The 12556-nt window shown below is 34.1% G+C and overlaps 1 protein-coding gene across 11 annotated transcripts in view; it reads left to right on the top strand.

The window, feature by feature from the left end:
* LOC149781304 (uncharacterized) overlaps window positions 1–12556 on the top strand; it is a 217722-nt gene that overhangs the window by 136348 nt on the left and 68818 nt on the right. For all 11 annotated transcript variants that reach the window (XM_089935397.1, XM_089935393.1, XM_089935395.1 and 8 more), the window contains 3 exons: window positions 8622–8737; window positions 9782–9947; window positions 10778–10990. In XM_089935397.1, the coding sequence (XP_089791523.1) occupies window positions 8622–8737; window positions 9782–9947; window positions 10778–10990 (495 nt within the window). The remainder of the gene's footprint in view (window positions 1–8621; window positions 8738–9781; window positions 9948–10777; window positions 10991–12556) is intronic.

The raw sequence follows: 12556 nt of genomic DNA, 5'->3' as shown, positions 1-12556 counted from the left end.
TACAAAAATGGTACTAACAGCTGCCTCGCTTGGCGCTCAGCATTAAGAGGTTAGTGTTAGTACTAGTTGGCCTGGTGTCAGGATAATGTGACTGCATGGGACATCATGCTACATGTCTACGGCATGATGCCCCAGTGCTAGACATCACTATAAACTGCAACACTGCAGACATCATAGTGATATGACTGAAACATTGTTAAAGCTATGTTAAAAATCCAAATCACACACATACACTCAGCCTCAACTCTGTTTTGATTTCATGACAAACTTGTGGTAGGGGAAAACTTTATAAAGCATGCCCTTTAAAAAAAAGATGCTCTCATAATATAAAAAAATGTTGTTTTTTTTTTACATATGATCAAAATAAGACAACTGTATATTTGCTACTGATGCTCCATCTTGTAATTCCATTGTCTTAATTTCTTTTTTATTAAGAAATTGGAAATAAAATATTCGCGCCTTTTGAGTAGTTTTAATAAAAACTGCATCATTGAAGCCAATATTTCTGTAATTGAGCATATTCAACTGAATAGAGAAGGGGCCCCGAGTGGCCGAGTGGTCTAAAGCGCTCTCCATTACGGATCACTGCCATCTCACCTCTGTCTGCCTGGGTTCGAGTCAAGGATTCGGCCAATGTGGGTAGGTGAGAAAGCTTGCAGTAGCTTCTTGTGGGTTGGTGGTTCTTCCTGGAGTTTTCCCAGGTTCTTCCTCCACCATTAATACTGGCCACCATGAATAGCCTATCCTGTGCTGAAAAATAGCATTTAACCCCACAACAACAACAACTGAATGGAGAAAAACTGTATGAAATATGAATATTTGAACTAAATGGTGGAAACCTTTAACATATGACAGACCACTGTAGACCTCTGTTACGGTTTCGTTGGACTGACACAGGTTACTATGGTTTGTGTCAGTATTGTATTCTCAGAGATGCCAACCATTAAAAAGGTTGTGGACTTGTTATGAATATTTTGTGAAATTCCACATTCTGAATATTCATGAAATCCTTTAAAGAAAACGTTTCAGTGGATAAGATTTTGAAAATAAGTTTTCTATGTGGACATGGGAAGAGAGAAAAGTATAGGGTTCATAAAGGTCTTTGAAAGCCTTGAAAGGTGCTTAAATGTTAGGAAGCTAAATTCAAGGTCTGGAAATTCTTGAAAATTAGGATGTTGGCTTAAAGATGCTTGTAAATATTCTAAAAAGGTCACCTTCAGTTGCAGAATTTTCTGGAACACTATGGAGTGCAGTCAAAGAAAACACATGCATATTTTTGATCCATATTGTATTGCTTCAGAAGGATATAAACCTAATAATCTGGCATGAAATATATCCTTGAAAATTATTATTTGTGTCTTGGAATATATTTAAAAAGGCCTTGAATACTATTTTTCCAAAGCAATTTGAACACTCAAAATAAATTAGCACCAATTGAGATCTCTTAGAATTGTGCACCAAATATAGTTTCTCAACTAAAAACAAAATGAACATTTCAGGAAACAGCTCCGTTAGATTGTTGAAGCTTGGTTGTTTTATTCCAACATGAGGTACATGTATTGTCAAACGATACATAATGAGGTACATGTATTGTCAAATGATACATAATGAAGTACATGTATTGTCAAACGATACATAATGAGGTACATGTATTGTCAAACAATACATAATGAGGTACATGTATTGTCAAACGATACATAATGAGCTAATTAGGAGGGTTCTTAAAATACAGTTAATTACAAAACAAGACCTTTAGTATTTCTTTAACAGTTCACTCACTGGTATTACATACATACTAAGTCAAACATGCAGCTTATATAGTGGTAGGTACTAAAATACCTCCCCAGTCACGACCTGCCCATTTGTGCTGACAGCAGCATTTCTATATTACATGTGCATTTCCTGATGAATGTAGTGAGCATTAAATGTAAGCAAGAATTGGCTTGCCTTCTAAATTAAAATGTTATATTTGCTAACATGTTTTTTATAGCTTAAACAGGCTTCAAGGATAGAATACACATATAACAGGCACAATGGATAGATTATAAAACTGACTGAGTGGCAGTTATTTACAGTAGCCATAGACAGGACTTTCTGCATTTAGGAACAGATTATGGTTGAAAACCATTTATAATAGGATATGATACATGTTTTTATATTCCTTTATGTTATTATTTGAAAGGTTTATAAATTTGCATTGAGGATACATCTACAACCATTCACATCAGTTGTGTGCTGTCACAATAGACTTTTTTTGTCACAAATTGTTACGAGCTTAAATCAGTCAAATGTAATTTGTTGAATTTGTCCGAACTACTTAAAACCTACAAACAGTTTTTCAATATAAAGAATGGCCAGTTCACAGTAATTAAGCATGCATTTTACACTTGACAGGTATTTAGCTACCTGTAAAGAACTTACCTGGATAAAGGCCTAAATAGACTTGTATTTTAGAGTGGACAATTTTCCCTCCTTTGAATCTTGCAAGTAGCAACATGTTTTTTTTTTGTAGTTACGTCTATTGGCTGTGTAATTCGGCCCTCCAGGAAGTAGTGAATTTAAAACTAATGGCAGTTTTTATTGGCCTTACGTATATTTGCTTGTGGTAAACTTGTGTAATGCTACACCTAAGTCAGTGATTACTTTATAAGTTTTGTGAAACCTTTTAACTTGCAATACCTGAAATGGCTAGACAATAATGCACAGTTCCTTTATCAGATTGTATGTATTTTAAATTAGTTGTTGAGCTATACTAGTTTAACATAGGGTTCCCATCAGCATTTAAATTCCTATTCTTCCATTGATCCATTAAGCACTTTTCTCTGTAAACTGATTGTAGCCTAAGGCTTTTCCGTCAAACAGTTTTAACTCTTGCTATAAATATTTTACATGAAATGTTAGAAAAAGCTGACATGCTGACATGTTAATTGTGCGTTATAATGTTTGTTTCAGTTTTCCAATAATGAAGATAAATTAGAATCTTAAGATGCTCTGTTTTGACTCTTTAAGATGCTCTGTTTTGACTCTTTTAGATGTTCTGTTTTGACTCTTTAAGATGTTCTGTTTTGATTTGCTTTAGAAGAAGAGCTTGGCTTGCTTTTTTTGTGTGAAACATTTTCATTGTTGGTGATATGGTAATACTCCCATACCTTATGAAAGAAGTCCATTTACAAGGAATTGTTGTTATCTTCCATACCATGTATGTCATTGAAGCAGGTAAATCATAGTACATTGCACTGCGAGTTTGATGTTCACATATGTTATAGTGGTAATATGTTTTGTTTGTAGTCTTACAGTGCACTTGGTACAGTTGTGTTTTTTTTAAATTTTATTTTAGCCTAATAAACACATTTACCCTGTAAAATGCCGAAGTTACATCTATCACACTTGAAGCTTTCTGACACAGTGTATAGATTTTTCTTAAAGGTGTGCATAGAATTATTAAAAGTTAATTGTCTGTTAGAATAAAAACAATTTGTTTAGATTTCAAGTTCTTTGTAGAATAATCGTTTTATCTTGAATCTTGTATTAATGCTACACAGTCTGTAGTTGTTGTCGTTGTTGACCTAAGGCTAAAATGTCCAAAATAACTTCGAATTTTCAGAGGCCTAGATTTAAATCGGGGCTATGACAATATGGATAGAGTTAATGGGTGTGAACTCTTTGTGATGGCTTGCTATGTTGGCCTTCATTCATTGAAACCATTGGTGGCAGAGCAATGAATATTTAAGTTGCTTTGACCTGCATGTCTAAAAAGGTGGTACTGTGTTTCCTTTTTTTCACTCAGAAATGTTGAGTTTGGCAAGAATAAATGCATCGTGGAAGATTATCTAAACAAACTGAGAAATTAATTTGGTACAATAAAGATCTACAGTAAAACAAGAAAAGATCAGTGTATTATTGTAATTTAGTCAATGCCCAAGTAAACAGATCAATAAACCTCACAATGAAGTCATTTCTAATGACCCCATTTAGACATAGGTAATTACTAGTTCTCCAGAGAAAGTGACACATGTAAATAAAAACCTGAAACTTTCCTCTCAACTATAAGGCTGACTTTCATGAATGGTTGATTAAGTATGTAAGCTTCGGTGTTTGAAATTTAACTTTATGAAATAAGTATTTAGCCATTTTTGACCATGTGTGAGTTTTAATTGTCAAGAGTCAATGAAAGAATATGATGATTTAAAAAGTATTTGGCTGTTTTTATATGAATGCATAAATTAAATGGATGTATATTTGAGATCTTTGGTTGAATTTCATTTGAACCATGTTTATTTGTTGCATATTTATGAGCTTGACTCCACTCTTGATTGTGAATGCTTATGCAACTATTGTGGCATAAACTGTTTGTTTTTTTAAATATAAAATTTGTTGTGGTTCAATATTTGGTTGTTGAAATAAAAAGTCGAAAAGAAAATAATATAAAAATTACTTGTAGTAAATGGTCTGTGTCTCGTTATGAAAAATTCCCAGATTTCATCTCCATTAGCACATACTATAGCTATAAATTCCCAGATTTCATCTCCATTAGTACATACTATAGCTATAAATTCCCAGATTTCATCTCCATTAGCACATGCTATAGCTATAAATACCCAGATTTCATCTCCATTAGCACATACTATAGCTATAAATTCCCAGATTTCATCTCCATTAGCACATGCTATAGCTATAAATACCCAGATTTCATCTCCATTAGCACATACTATAGCTATAAATTCCTAGATTTCATCTCCATTAGCACATGCTATAGCTATAAAGCATTCTGAATTAACAGCAATTATTGTTTTCGAAAATTCAAGAAATATTATATGGTCATCAAAGTCGGCATTTTCTAGAAATTTCCCAAAATTACTACTGGTAATTTTGTTTGACTCCATTGTTAATTTTAGATGCATTTCATTGCTGTAGGAAAGTGAAATACACTTCATAAACCTTGTCCTTAATTGGTTTTGTAATCAACAAAGAACTCTGCTTTTGGTCTTTGATAAGCTTAACTTTGAAAGACTTTTTAGTTCTTTTTAAAAGATGAATCTATTTTTTGTTGTTGAAGTAGGCACATTTTATATAATAGGTATATCAATTTTAATTCTTAAGAAATCTTGTACCCAACATTTTGAGAGCTATTACAGTCATTCAGGTAAGAAGAAATTGACTAAATTATTTTTATTTTCTGCCAGTGAGTAATTTATTTTCTTCCTATCTTCAAAAAGAATTGTGTAGAAAATGAAATTTTCTTTGACTATAGTGATTTTCACTATTTGAGTCACAGTTTATGGTGGAATCAAATTCAGTATTAATTTTTATATATTTTGATCTTTGTTGTCTTCCACTTGCAAAGCACTAGAAATACTTTCTGTGTGGCTTTTGAATACATGTATTGTATAACACGTCAAAGAAAGCTTATCTGTTTTATACACCATTAAGAACCAGATTAAAATCTTAGCTGTTGTATGGTGCATGTAGGGGGCATTATGCTGTATGGCAAAGGTAAATGAAATCCTTGTAATTTTGCTTTTTATTTACCCAAGTCCAGGTAAGTTGAGGATTATGGGGGTCTTACTTTGCATTGTTGTGCATGGCAACAGTGTTTAACAATGAAGGTGTGGTTATGTTAAAATTTGTGGAATGTCTTGGATCTTTTAGCAGTACACCTTAAGGTATTTAGATACAGTACACCATTTTTTTCTGTTTAAAATAGATATTTTTCAGATGCAGTTTATTTTGTGTTAGCAAGATTCTTGCTGAAGAGAATATTTATGCAGCATTACAAAATCAATAATGGAAGTAATTTAGCATGTTTATGAGCTAAGTATGCATTCACATTTTAATGAAAATTAATTTTATGATTAGTGAAGTCAGTTACGGTATTGGAACAGCATGCTTTATCTGCTGAACCTCATTAGCCATTGTAGTTGTGCTTATTCATTTAATTGTATACATGGGCCTGGTGCCCAATATCATTGACGTATTGCCAAACTTAAAACAGGATAAAATCTACTACAGTTTTAGTATTGTTGTTCCAAGTGGGTGGGTGGGTGTGTATTTTAATGCACAAGGGTGACTTACCAGGATTCAGATTTCAAAGTAGATGTTGCATCTATGTATTATTAAATTATGATAACAAGATCAAATAAAATACAAATATTTTAAACTGGGAAGCATTTACCTGCTTTAAAGCTGTTAGTAAACAAGCAGTCTAAGCTTGGGTTAATTTAAATAGATCAGTAAGCAAGCAATAAAAGCTTTGAATGAACACAGTTTTTGGTAATTTAAATCGAACTGATATTTCAAGATTCCTAAACCATTATAGGTAGGTAATTCAGTATTTATAGTGATAGTATTAATTGGAACTTGAACTGCAGTTAGCCTAAAACAGATGAGCCAACTTTCTTATTCTAAATGGTTCAATCCTAAGTTCTCAATGAATGAATTCCATTCATACTTAAATATTTATGCTGTCACCTAATAATAACAGTAACATAAATGGAACTGACCTTTTAGTAGCAGTAAGATAAATGAAACAGAGTTGTTGTTAAAAGTTTTCATGGTGGCAAGATACTTGAATGTGCATTGAAACATGTAAATTTAGATAATATTATTTGTTTTTGATTACCTCTTCTCTGGTTTTTATTACAAAATCAATCACAGCATGCGTTACATAGGTGCCTGTTATTTCAAGTATGTATTGTATAAGAGCACTGGCTGGTGTATCACTGACATTGGCAGTGTATTGAACACTTATTTTAAACTATCAAATAATGTGATCTTGGTTATCCTCCAAATGCTGTTTTCTGTGGACAAAATCAGTTTTCAGTAACATGGTTTTCTATGGTATATCTACAAAGTTCAGTTTCCAGTAGCATGGTTTTCAGTGGTACATATGTACAAAGTTCAGTTTTAAATAACATGGTTTTCAGTGGTACATATGTACAAAGTTCAGTTTTCAATAACATGGTTTTCATTGGTATGTATGTACAAAGTTCAATTTTCAATATGGCCTTTCGTGTATTCATATGTGGAAATTTTTTTAATAATATCAATAGTACATAATAAAATTTGATTTTGTTTTTAATGTATATAAATAATCTAAAATATATTGCTCTTTTAATTATGGTAAAAACAAATGCTATAGCAAAGGGTGTGTATGGGAAATTTGCATAAAATTTGGAAGTTTTACTAGTTTTGGGTATTTTTGTTAGCCAAGAAACATTTATTTATTTCACTGAATCAAAAAGTCTGATTCTTTTTGAGAAAGAAGAACCTGACATGCATAATGCATATTTGTAACTATGTGTATCATGCAGAAGTATGTTAGCATGGATAAAACAAAATTAAATTGGCATATAGAAATTAAAGCTCAAAACTCATGCAATACATTGAATTAAAAGACATTTGGATAAGAACTTGATGCAGAACTCGAGCTTGGTTAGCTATTATATTACAAGCAGAGGGAACAAAATGGGTCTTTTCCATCTTGCTGCCTTGCATGGTTGATCACAATAAATTTGTTTTAGATGTTCGTTATTTTGTTGTCAGACATTATTGTTATTTACTGAGATTAATTATCAACATTCTTAAATAATATTGTTAATGTAAGTGTGAACAACAATCCTGCTTTATTCCAACCATTATTGTTAGGCACAATTTGCCTGGTATTGTCTTGAGGTTTTGAATTAGCATAGAATTGAGGCAGGTATGGTGTTTTGTTGTTGGAGGTATTTGTGATAAGCATCAGCTAGGCTATAGTTAACACCGTGAATGTGCATGGTATGATGGCTCCATTCATGCCGAGATATGTAAAATGACAATACACAAAGTTACAACATTGTAGAGTCTAAGTAATTCATGTACCAATACATCGGCTTTACCATACACACTAAGAGAAAGTTCAAAGGCTCTTCTCGACGCAAATAATAAAATTTCTTTATTATTAGCAAGTACAAAGAGGAAGATAAAAAAATATTAAGCTTTTAAAGATATTTCTTTTGAACAGTTTTAAAAATGTACAATTTTATTTTGTTTCGCATTGTGATTTTTATAAAAAATTATTAAAGCCTTTTATTGTAGACTTAAATTGTGTGTACAGAAGTACAGAAAGTGTTAACTATGCATGTTTATTGACTGAAAGATTTCATTATACTGTGAGCTTACTCTTGATTCACATGGAGTTGTGTAAACATTCTTTCATAATTTATTTTTATGGATTTCTTTAGTTGACATAGATTTGGTTACATATGGCACAATCTTTGAGTTGGTCACTTTGAAAACATTGAATGTTACAATAGATTAAAAGTAGAGACATACATGTGTGTAGATACCACTGCAGTGAACATAATTTGTCGAGTCACTGACTAAACAAGTTGCTTGTTTGCCTGTGACTTCTAGTGACAATAATCAAGGATATGTGCAGTTTCCCTAAGTGTAGGCACTATAATAATGAATTTATAAAAAGGTAGATTTAGCATGTAACTCCAGATTCAATATATCTTTCTTCCTTTCTCCCATAATTTAAATATTTTTGAATGTGTGTTTATTAATTGAAACAGTGTCATTAACTTCGTGATCTGAAGTGAGTTTTTGATCATTGCACCATTACATTTTTCTTCTCACTTCAGTTGCAGAGTACAAGTGACCGTTTGGACAGCACGGAGAGTCGACTGCGGCAGGCTGAGGCAGAACACGACATGGATCTGGAGCAGGCACTGATCAAGCTTGAGGAGGAGCAGCATAGGTAATGTTACTATGGTAACATTGCAGTGGTTGCCATGACACCACAATTAGTATTACTATGGTAACATAGAAACAGCTAACTTGGCAATATGAAAGTAACATTACTTGGGCAACATATCATTTATTACTGTGAAAACATAGGTAGTGATCTTATGGTAATGGAGATCTCTTATAATTGCAACGTTTGTGTTGGAAACATTTGATCCATAAAGTTACTCCTGATTCAGTTATTCCTTCATTTTGAAGATATACCTTTTTCTGACATACTTTCTGCCTTGACATCTCATCACATTTTGGGAGTTAAGCAGGTGTAAAATCCATAGAATGACAATAGGGTTTGACTTGTACCTGTCAGTGTTTACCATGATGCCATTGCTACATATGACATTGATGATAGACTGGTACCCATCAGTGGTATGTAATTGCTCATAATAGTAGGTGATAGACTTGTGAATGTTCATCATCGTGCTATTAATGCTCATTATAATGGGGATAGAATGGACTTTTCAGTGCTTATGATGATGCTCTTGCTGCTCATGTCAGTGGGGATAGACTTGTACCTGTCAGTACTTATATGATACTAATGTTGCCTATGTCAATGCAGATAGACTTGTACCTGTCAGTACTTACCATGATACTGTTGTTGCTCATGTCAGTAGGGATAGACTTGTACCTGTCAGTACTTACCATGATACTGTTGTTGCTCATGTCAATGGGGATAGGCTTGTATCTGTCAGTGTTTACCATGATACTGTTGTTGCTCATGTCAATCGGGATAGACTTGTACCTGTCAGTGTTTACCATGATACTGTTGTGCTTATTTTTCATGTATATAATATCTTTGTTTTTAGTTTTATGAGTGATGCCAGTATGCTGAAACTTCACATAATAAAGGTGAAATTTAGTCTGATTGCTACTTGTAGACTTGAATTTAGATCTTTTTTTGTCTTTGATGCAAGGAAAAGAGGTAAGATTTCAAGGTCATCAAGGATGACCCATTGGAAAGCTAGAAAATAAACATATCTGTTTCTTTTCATAATTTTAGGAGTGCAAGCCTGGCACACGTGAATGCCATGCTACGTGAGCAGCTGGATCAGGCTACAGGTGCCAACCAGCAGCTGACCAATGACATCCACAAGCTGACCCAGGACTGGCAGCGGGCACGTGAGGAGCTGGAGGTGAAGGAGAATGATTGGCGCCAAGAGGAGGAGGTAGTACACAGAATGATTATTTGCTTTTGAGGATTTGAGGACATTACTTATAATGCAAATATCCCTTCTACAAATGCTGCTGATGCATCATTGGTAAAACTTGAGTCAGAATTAAAATATTTAAATATTTCAGTATAGAACTTGTAGGGGCCCAGAGTGGCCAAGTGGTTTAAAGCGCTCTCCGTTACGGATCACTGCCGTCTCATCCCTGCGTGGGTTTGAGTCTAGGATTCGGCCAACATGGGTATGTGAGAAAGCAAAGCTTGCCAGTAGCTTCTCGTGGGTCGGTGGTTCTTCCTGGGGTTTTTCAGGGTTCTTCCTCCACCATTAATACTGGCCACCATGAATAGCCTATCATGTGCTGAAAAATGGCGTTAAACCCAACAACAACAACAACATAGAACTTATATCTCCTAATTTTTCCCAACTGATAACAGGTCAACCAAGCTTACTGTATGATACTTTTCTGATCATCTGAACTTGTGGTCATCTGTACAGTTAGTAGCGAAGATGCTTTTTCTATTTTGAAACTGAGATCTTGTGAGGTATCGTAAAAAAAGGTCCTGAATTTCAACTAGATCATTTTATATGAGGTGTAGACAAGTTTTAAGTATTTCTGGTAAAAAATAAAAGTTTTGCTTTTTATGACATTAAGTTATAAATAGTCCTGTCTTAATTCAAACAGTATTTGGTTGCTTAAAACGTAACTTTGCTTCTGGAAATTCTTTCACTTTGATGTTATCTCTATACTTTAGTATGTTTTTGTTAAAAAAATTGTATGATGATAATGATGAAATATTTTATAAGCTCTTTAATTTGTTTCTTTTCAGAGCTTTAACGAGTATTTCAGTAACGAGCATAGCCGTCTCCTCCAGTTGTGGCGTGCAGTGGTCGCTTTTAGACGTAACTTTAGTGAGTTGAAGTCATCAACTGAGAGGGACATGTCACATCTGAAACAGGATGTTGGGAAGGCTGCTCGCAGCATGCAGTCCGCTTGCCTCAATCTCAGTGCCAACATCCGCAACCAGGACACCCAGACTCAGGTGACAATCTGATGAATTTTGAAATCACAAGGGATTTCGGATTAAAACTTGATGTTTTGGAGACATGGCTTGTCACTAGAATACTGAAAAATCTAGATAATAAGTGTAGATGCTTTCGTTAGAAATTAATAGAGGGCATATATCAATCAGATTGCACAGAATATTGCAGTAATCTCACTATCAATCAGATTGCACAGAATATTACAGTAATCTCACTATCAATCAGATTGTACAGAATATTACAGTAATCTCACTATCAGTCAGATTGTACAGAATAATACAGTAATCTCACTATCAATCAGATTGTACAGAATATTACAATAATCTCACTATCAATCAGATTGTACAGAATATTACAATAATCTCACTATCAATCAGATTGTACAGAATATTACAGTAATCTCACTATCAATCAGATTGTACAGAATATTACAGTAATCTCACTATCAGTCAGATTGTACAGAATAATACAGTAATCTCACTATCAGTCAGATTGTACAGAATATTACAGTAATCTCACTATCAATCAGATTGTACAGAATATTACAATAATCTTGCTATCAATCAGATTGTACAGAATATTACAATAATCTTGCTATCAATCAGATTGTACAGAGTATTACAATAATCTCACTATCAGTCAGATTGTACAGAATATTAAAATAATCTTGCTATCAGTCAGACTGTACAGAATATTACAGTAATCTCACTATCAGTCAGACTGTACAGAATATTACAATAATCTTACAATCAACCAGATTGTTTAGAATATTACGGGGCCCCGAGTGGCTGAGTGGTCTAAAGCGCTCTTCATTACGGATCACTGCCATCTCACCGCTGTCTGCGGCGGTTCGAGTCTTGGATTCAGCCAATGTGGGTATGTGAGAAAGCTTGCCAGTAGCTTCTCGTGGGTCGGTGGTTCTTTCCGGGGTTTTCCCGGGTTCTTCCTCCACCATTAATACTGGCCGCCATGTATAGCCTATTGTGTGCTGAAAAATGGCGTTAAACCCCACAACAACAACAACAACAATAGAATATTACAGGACCACTCCAGTGGCCTTGTGATTAGAGTGTCCACCTTAGGTGCAGAAAAGTTGCAGGTTCAAACCCCAACCGAGTCATGCCAAAGACTTATAAAAATGGTACTAACAGCTGCCTCACTTTTCGTTCAGCATTAAGAGGTTAGTGTTAGGACTGGTTAGCCTGGTGTCAGGATAATATGACTGGGTGGGACATCATGGTACATGTCTGCAGCATGATGTCGCATTGCTAGACAACCAGGTTGTATAGAATATTAAAATAATCTCACTTTCAACCAGATGGTTTTAGAATATTACAGTGATCTGACTATCAACCAGGTTGCTTAGAATAATTACATGTAGATGATGCATCAAAGAAAGAAAATGCAGCAAAAGAGGCAGTAACAAAACTACTATAATTAGATAAATAGCTACGTTATGTTTATTTTTACCACAGAAGTACTGTCTGGCCAATGTGCAGTTTTTCTTTGCTTATGCTGCAGATTTTACAGTATTTGTTCGGTGTTGGTATATGCAAGACATGTAC

This window comes from Sinohyriopsis cumingii, chromosome 15, assembly GCF_028554795.1.
Source record: "Sinohyriopsis cumingii isolate HCF-2022 chromosome 15, ASM2855479v2, whole genome shotgun sequence".
Classification (NCBI taxonomy): domain Eukaryota; kingdom Metazoa; phylum Mollusca; class Bivalvia; order Unionida; family Unionidae; genus Sinohyriopsis; species Sinohyriopsis cumingii.
Note: the sequence above shows the minus strand (reverse complement) of the source record. Positions and strands in the feature narration are given on the sequence as shown.